We start from the raw sequence: 8,858 nt of genomic DNA, 5'->3' as shown, positions 1-8,858 counted from the left end.
TATTTGGGCCTGTCTTTCTCCCCTAGCCCTCAACCAGTCGTGGCAAATGTCTGCCTTTCTCTGAGCCTGGTTCTGCTGAAGGTTTCTTCCTGTTAAAAGTGAGTTTTTCCCTCCCACTGTCACTACGTGCTTGCTCAAAGGGGGTCATTTGATTGTTGGGGTTGCAATATAAAGCCCCTTGATTGCTGTTGTGATTGACACTAAATAAAAAGAAAAAAGGGGGATGAACGAGTATTTTGTCTATGCATAACAGACAACCTAGCAAAGAACCAAAAAATGCCAAAGACAACACAGACTGGAAAAAAGTCGTGTTTTTTACATCAGCATGTTGATTCCCAAAGAGCTATTAGCCAACAACTTTAGGGGCTGGTCTACCTACATCAGATGAACACTTTCTATAAGTCATGCCCTTAATAGGTAAAGCTCCAGCAACACAGGACCTGAGAGATAAATCTGGCTATTCAATTGATCTGTTTTCTTGTCAGAAATGGTCTCAGTGGATGTGTAGCTGTCACAAAGCCATTCTTAAACAAGCATTTTCTCTGCTACACTGAAGAAAATGCTCCAGTATGCCAAATCACACTAGAACTGGACTGAAAATTAGGTGCAATAGGTCTTATGGAGTGGAGTTAATCCAGTTTAGAAAAATTATGGTTTAAATCATCTCAGGTCCAGAGAAAGTTGGGAGAAAAGTACAACAGCCATCTAATGTCTACAGCAATCTGCAATCCACAGTGGAGGCATCTATTACTTTACATGGACGTGTTTTCAGCTAACGTTAGCTTATAAAAGCCAGCTTGTCTATCTACCAATTTTGCAATACATAACACATTTGGTTATGAAAATATTTTTTTCTGGTTAATAATTTTTATATTTTGTTTGTATTTTAAATTAGATTATATGAATAGAAATGTGGATTAAAGGTATTAAATGCTACTTTTCTCAGCAATAAAACTGATAGACTTAACTTCACATAAAACTAAACCCACTTAACTGACCTACTGCGTCATTCACTATATTGCTTATTACTCCGGACTTGGTTTTTTGGTTTTCCTTGAACCTTTAATGATGGGTGCAGTACTTCGTACATACCTAAAATGAACTCGCATCTGGACACGGTATTCTTGAGCCTGGTTATTGAAGCTGGAATATCTCGGAAGGAGCGTCATTTCACTTGTAAGCTACACTGGCTTGTGTTATTGTTTTTTATCCAAACTCTACCTGCCGGAGCTCTCGGCTAAGCGGAAAAGGAAGCGGTCGTTTTAAATTCCCTCCAGCACCGCAGAGGCGTGGCGTTTATGTTGAACACTTGAAGGTTGGTGGAGAAAAGCACAAACTTACTTTAGTTTCACATTATTTGAGAAGATTATAGAGATTAATGACAGAAAAAAAAAACATTATGACGCATAAACTTGCACATGAAAACCCTTAAATATGAATTATTTACTGAGCATTTTACTGATTGCTGTGGATCGGTCTTCCAGGCAGCTACGTTTGTGGTGGACAGATGCTATAAGATAAAAAGACAATATTAACCGAAAATAATATTATGTTATGCAATGTATTCCGGAGAAGTGCGGATTTTAATGCAGGGGTGGATTTGTGGTCTAACATTTATTCACCTGTTTTCACTTTGGTAAATAAAAATAACAAAAGTTCATCTGCACTAAATCCTGCCTCTGCCCCACTTAAAGTGCCTCTATAATGTACTTTAAAAACAGCGAGCACTGACCAAAGTGCTGAACATAAAATAAGAAAAAATATCAAAATAAATATAAATACTAAAAATAAAAATACAGTAAACAAATAGAACACTAACATCAAAAATAAAATCCAAATAAATTTAACATTTCTATACTGGGTTAAAAGACAAACTGAAAAGGTGGATCTTTGATCGCTTGAGGAGGCCTTTCTAATTTGTAATGGCAATGCGTTCCACAATTTGTCTTTTTTAGGGGCATATAAACCTGCGTATCATCTGCATATAAATGGAAAGCAATTTTTTGCCTTCTAAAAAAAAAGGGGAGAAAAGCAGAGGTCCAAGTATTGATCTCTGTGGTACCCCACATGAGACTAGAGCTGGGGAGGATCTAAAATCTGAAAGGCTGACACAAAATGTTCTCTCAGCCAGGTAAGACCTAAATCACTTCAGAGCAGTACCATGAATGCCTACACAGTGTACCAAGAATCATAGTAAAATATTGTGATCCACTGTGTCAAAGGCAACTGTTAAGTCTCGGAGAACCAAGATCACATGATCCCCTATTTGTAGCCAGGAGGACGTCGTTAACAACTGTAAGCAATGCAGATTTGGTGCTATGCAGAGATTTAAAACCAGACTGAAAAATCTCAAGGACATTATTTTCATTTAAAAAGGTTTTCAGCTGATTATATGTAATTTTCTCCAGAATTTTAGAGAAAAAGGAAGCTTGGAAATAGGCCTAAAATTTGATAAAACAGAGGGACCCAGGCTAGTTTTCTAAAGCAGAGGCTGAACTATAGCATGCTTCAAAATTTTAGGAAAAATACCAGATGAGAAACTGGTAATAACAATAACAAGAATGAATAGCCCAAGAGTAGAAACGACCTCTTTAAATAATTGAAGTAGAACAACATCAGTAGGGGAACCTGAGGGCTTCAGATGACTAACAACCTCATAGAATAAAGAGAAAGTTACAGGCTTAAACTGGTAGAAAACAGCACAGCAAGAAACAGGGACTGAAGGGTCAAGAGCAGGTGGTGTTTTCTGAGCCCTGGTGTTATTCACCTTTTCCACAAAGAAATTCAGAAATTTCTTACATACCTCAGAGGAAGCTTCAATACAGTCAGACTGAGGAACATTCAACTAAAACCAAAAAAAATGTCTTAAAAAGTATTAGCACAACAAATTATTCTCAAAATTCTTTTAATTTTATTAAGATTGGTGGGACAAGTGGCTGCCCACACAACATTGCAGTATAAGGATAAAAGAAACTGTATTAAGGCATTAAAATGCAAGACTGATTTAATAATAATCCAACTGTACAGGAAGAATATCCAGAATTTTTGTATGTGTCCTACATGCACAATAAGTTTTCAAGAATATAATCATCTCCCAAAATAATTACACAATTCTGGCCAATTAATTAGCCAGCTACTAAAAAAAAATAACAGTCTACACTCTTACTTCTACTTCTGCTTATTATTTTTAAGGTGGTGAAGTAATTAGATTCCTTCTTTTTTCAGTGCAAAAAAACCAACCTAACATAACCCATTTACTGCCAAGTCGGGGGGGGGGGCAAAAACACCAATCATAAGCTAATTCTGCATTTGTAAGATGATCTGTTCTGCGTGTGTTAGGTTGATGCTAGATCTCACACGTGACTCAGTGTTAATGCATTCGTCACATAAACTGACTCAACTTCACTTTATTTACACACAAACATTCAGACAAACATGCAGCTTAAAGCGCTTCACACAGCAAAACCAAAACGACACAGAATGACATTAAAACCATTCACAACATTAATTATATAAATTATAGACAATAAAATATAATACTAAAAATAAATATATAAAAGCAATAAATACAGGGATACACCTTGCACTTCAAACTTTCATTGATGTATTACAGATAATTTAGTAATCAACAAGTGGAAGAACAAAAACAATCCATTAGCAGAATTTCATATGATTTGTTCAAGCTATCTTTATAGTGTTTTGCAAAAACAGATTATTGTTGCGACAGTGCCGTTAAAAGAAAAACTACTGGCAACCACCAGTTCTACCCAGCAGCCTCCTTGTAGATGGACCTATGCTATACATTTGAAAATACTAGATGATTTTCAGAAATGCTGACCTCTGACCTTTACATCAAGCTCACTGAGATTTGAACTTAGGTTTTTACACAAACTTGGTTCCCCACGCCGCTCCAGCAGCGTGACAACAGCCTTTTACTTTTGATGGGTAAAAAATGTCATGCATTACATTTACAGGTAAGAGTTTGCTTTAACACATTCATTTAAAAAAACCAAACAAAAACAGACTGGGTAGTGTACTTTTACTTGCAACTTAAAGTCAGCACTGTCCTATTTACAATCTTCTCTTTAAAGCTTAGCGGCATTTGGCAACGTGACCGGAAAGATGGTGAGAGCGGGCAAACCTGCGGAGGCATTTAGGGCAAGAATACGGCTTCTCGCCCGTGTGAGTTAACATGTGAGTTTTCAAATGGCCCGACAGGCGAAAGCTTTTCCCACATTCTTGACATGTGTAGGGGCGCAGGTTAGTGTGACTCCTCCTGTGCTTCCCCAGATCACCAGATGAAGTGTAACAGCGGTGGCACTCGGGACATTCAAAGGGCTTTTCCCCAGAGTGTATCCGTTTGTGTTTCACCAAGTCACCGGACTGTGTGAAACTCTTATCGCATTCAGTACATTTGTAGGGTCTCTCACCAGTGTGGGTGCGTTGGTGATTTCTTAAATGGGCAAGGCGAATGAACCTACTGCCACAGACAGTGCAGTGGTAAGGCCTTTCACCAGTGTGTGTTCGTAAGTGTATTTTTAAAGCGCCAAGATCTCCGATCTTCAACCCGCAGTCTCCGCACTGATGAGCTTTCTCGTTGGTATGAAGTTTAGTGTGAACCCTCAGGTTTCTCTGAGTGTTAAAATTTTTCCCGCACACATTGCAGTGGAAGGGTCTTTCACTTGAATGTGTCCTCAGGTGTAGATCCAGGCTAGACTTCAATCCAAACTCCTTTCCACATTCCGAGCAGGAATATTCCTTCTTGCCAGAGTGTGTGGTTAAATGGCACTTAAGATGGTGGGACCTTAAAAAGGCTTTCTCACACACCTGACATTTGTAGGGCTTCTCCCCTGTGTGTATTTTCATGTGTTGTCGCCAGCCGCTGCGCTCTACAAACCTCCTGCCGCAATCCTTGCAGACAAACGGCCGGTCGCCTGTGTGGGTGCGCATGTGGTCTTCCAGGCTTTGAGGTGTGCGCACTTTCTTACCACATTCTGGACACTCCACACCAGTGTCCAGACAGATTGGTTTATCTTCAGGCTCCGTGCTATCTAGTTCATGACACAAATGAGGTCCTTGACCCCAGGTAGTTTTGAAACTCTTCCCACAATCAGCACAACTGAGATATCCTCCTCTAGTAACCACAGACATGTTGTGCCAGCGCTGACAGTGATTTTTTAGGTTCTTCAGGTACTGGAAGCTGCGAGCACAGGTTGGGCAAGGGTGAAGCCTGCGGGGAGGGGCAGAAGGGTGGACTTCACGTACGTGGACCCTGAGGTGTACTTTAGAGTTAAAGGTACTGCTGCATGCACCGCAGCTGTATTTGGGGATGAGATTTAGTGTGCGGCTTGAGAAGCACGTGTTGAGTTTCGCAAGGTACTGTTTCTGATGGACCCACTTAACATGCTTCTCCAGGAAGTCCAAGTCAGTAAAGGAGACAGTGCAGTGCGGACATGGAAAAAACTCAGATGACGACTCTACATAGGAGTGACAAAAAAATAGACAGGAGTCACATCAAGCAAAGGTAAGAATGTATGATTAGACTTTTCCTGTTACAGTAATAGGAAACTCTCTTGATTTATAATAAAGACATTTAAGCTGTGTCACCCAATTTGCACCCAATTTTTGTTTTTAAAGTTATTAAAGATGTATGCTGTAAGATAATTCCACTCTTGAAAAAGAGCAGTTCAAATAAATAATTTAAAGCCCTAAATTCATGCCCATGATGAGACTATGTAAACTTCTGACTATAACTACAGTGGGGCAAAAAAGTATTTAGTCAGCCACCGATTGTGCAAGTTCCCCCACCTAAAATCATGACAGAGGTCAGTAATTTGCACCAGAGGTACACTTCAACTGTGAGAGACAGAATGTGAAAAAAAAAATCCATGAATCCACATGGTAGGATTTGTAAAGAATTTATTCGTAAATCAGGGTGGAAAATAAGTATTTGGTCAATAACAAAAATACAACTCAATACTTTGTAACATAACCTTTGTTGGCAATAACAGAGGTCAAACGTTTACTATAGGTCTTTACCAGGTTTGCACACACAGTAGCTGGTATTTTGGCCCATTCCTCCATGCAGATCTTCTCGAGAGCAGTGATGTTTTGGGGCTGTCGCCGAGCAACACAGACTTTCAACTCCCGCCGCAGATTTTCTATGGGGTTGAGGTCTGGAGACTGGCTAGGCCACTCCAGGACTTTCAAATGCTTCTTACGGAGCCACTCCTTTGTTGCCCGGGCGGTGTGTTTTAGATCATTGTCATGCTGGAAGACCCAGCCTCGTTTCATCTTCAAAGTTCTCACTGATGGAAGGAGGTTTTGGCTCAAAATCTCACGATACATGGCCCCATTCATTCTGTCCTTAACACGGATCAGTCGTCCTGTCCCCTTGGCAGAAAAACAGCCCCATAGCATGATGTTTCCACCCCCATGCTTCACAGTAGGTATGGTGTTCTTGGGATGCAACTCAGTATTCTTCGTCCTCCAAACACGACGAGTTGAGTTTATACCAAAAAGTTCTACTTTGGTTTCATCTGACCACATGACATTCTCCCAATCCTCTGCTGTATCATCCATGTGCTCTCTGGCAAACTTCAGACGGGCCTGGACACGCACTGGCTTCAGCAGCGGAACACGTCTGGCACTGCGGGATTTGATTCCCTGCCGTTGTAGTGTGTTACTGATGGTGACCTTTGTTACTTTGGTCCCAGCTCTCTGCAGGTCATTCACCAGGTCCCCCCGTGTGGTTCTGGGATCTTTGCTCACCGTTCTCATGATCATTTTGACCCCACGGGATGAGATCTTGCGTGGAGCCCCAGATCGTGGGAGATTATCAGTGGTCTTGTATGTCTTCCATTTTCTGATGATTGCTCCCACAGTTGATTTTTTTCACACCAAGCTGCTTGCCTATTGTAGATTCACTCTTCCCAGTCTGGTGCAGGTCTACAATACTTTTCCTGGTGTCCTTCGAAAGCTCTTTGGTCTTGGCCATGGCGGAGTTTGGAGTCTGACTGTTTGAGGCTGTGGACAGGTGTCATTTATACAGATGATGGGTTCAAACAGGTGCCATTCATACAGGTAACGAGTGGGGGACAGAAAAGCTTCTTACAGAAGATGTTACAGGTCTGTGAGAGCCAGAGATTTTCCTTGTTTGAGGTGACCAAATACTTATTTTCCACCCTAATTTACGAATAAATTCTTTACAAATCCTACCATGTGAATTCATGGATTTTTTTTTCACATTCTGTCTCTCACAGTTGAAGTGTACCTCTGGTGCAAATTACTGACCTCTGTCATCATTTTAAGTGGGGGAACTTGCACAATCGGTGGCTGACTAAATACTTTTTTGCCCCACTGTATATATTCAGTGGCTGGATCTGGATTTTTTAATGTAATGTAGTTTTTGGTCAGAATCTTTCCATTTTCTTGTCTTGCTATTCCCTTCAATGAGGGTGTCTAGCTTAAGGATCACTAACAGTGCTCCTGTTATTTCTTAACTTTTTTTAAAACATATGTATTTAACCCTCAGCTGATTAAAAAAATGTAAATGCAGATACACCTCTAGAGCTTGCATTAATGTGTTTCTTATACATACTTTTCAAGCTAAAACTGGCTATTTGTAAAATTTGGAAAAGGTGAATAACAACTAAAAGCAAAAAGACCCAGACTTAAGGCCGGTCTCTACCTCTGCAAGCCTCCTCCTCTCCCTCTTCAAACCCCTCTCGGGCGCTGCTTGCATCCTCCACCTCTTCTTCACTCTCTCTCTCTTCTTTGACCCACGACTCCGGCTCCTCCTTGACAGCAGCTTCAGTGAATTCATAATGTGGTGGACGGTAGGAGTCAAACTCCTCCTTTATGTGTCCTTGTGAAATATAAGCATCTGTAATAGTGTCAGGCTTAGTGTCTTCTGTGCCTTCACTGTGCTCCTCGCTGATCTCCTGCGAATGTGGCTCCTCCTTTATCTGGATATTGAGGCCGTGCCCATTAGTGTATACTTCACTGAAGCCTTCCTCGCCATCACTCCCCTGCTCTAATTTATGCTCAGCTTTAATAGTGACCGCATCGCTTTGTGTCTCTTCTGTCTTTGCCTCCCCTTTTGTGGATTTCATCTTCACGTAATCACCATTAGGGTTTCGTCGTGGCGTGCTGTGGAGCAGAGGAAAACACCGTTATGTCGAATATCTCGATGGACACTTAGATTTAAAAAGGCAGTCCGAAAAACACAGGGAACAGAAGCAAGCGTCATCTAAATATTCCCTGACTCTGGTTATCTGATCTTTGTTAGCTCACATTAGCTAAGAAGCATTAGCCTAGCAATAGGCTAACGCCGTTTACTTTCCTACAGCTGTGCAACTGTCACCGTTTCGCTTATATTCCGCCACAAAGAAGAGACTCACAGTGTTAAATCGGGCGCTTAAGCCGCAGCAGCTTCTTCACATTTAAGCGACCATTTACTGGCAGCCTGCATCAGTTATAAATGGATAAAAACACAGGAAGAGCACCGTACACTTCCTCTGGTGCTGGCCAACCAGAGCACACCAGCCTTGTTTACCTTGAACCCGCTTTTAAAGTGACAGCTACAAAAAACAAGCGTCACAACAAATCACGCCATCCTGCATCATAACTTATCTGTCATGCTATACGTGATGTAGATGGGTTAAGAAAGATAAAAAAGAAAAAGAAAAACTACAAAAAGAAAAATATCCTCAGTTTTAACAAATTCTCACTGGTCAATTCGTTAAGTTCACCTTGATAATACTGCGTTACAACCTCCTTTGTCCTAATTATTCATGGTATAGAATCAACAAAGTTTTGGGAACATTACATATTGACATGAGAGCATTACACAGTTG

General features: G+C 40.8%; 1 protein-coding gene across 1 annotated transcript; it reads right to left on the bottom strand.

The window, feature by feature from the left end:
* Positions 1–2,951: 2,951 nt before the first annotated feature.
* LOC146659371 (uncharacterized) lies at positions 2,952–8,518 on the bottom strand. The gene is made up of 3 exons (XM_085423377.1): positions 8,403–8,518; positions 7,691–8,151; positions 2,952–5,477 (listed from the first exon to the last, which is right to left on the bottom strand). Exons 2-3 carry the CDS (start codon positions 8,112–8,114, stop codon positions 4,093–4,095), a joined length of 1,809 nt encoding a protein of 602 aa, XP_085279503.1. The 5' UTR covers positions 8,115–8,151; positions 8,403–8,518; the 3' UTR covers positions 2,952–4,092.
* Between the last annotated feature and the right edge of the window lie 340 nt (positions 8,519–8,858).

Source organism: Rhamphochromis longiceps, linkage group LG11 (assembly GCF_057381845.1).
Source record: "Rhamphochromis longiceps isolate RC_006_pf linkage group LG11, R_longiceps_female_GT1.1, whole genome shotgun sequence".
Lineage (NCBI taxonomy): Eukaryota > Metazoa > Chordata > Actinopteri > Cichliformes > Cichlidae > Rhamphochromis > Rhamphochromis longiceps.
Note: the sequence above shows the minus strand (reverse complement) of the source record. Positions and strands in the feature narration are given on the sequence as shown.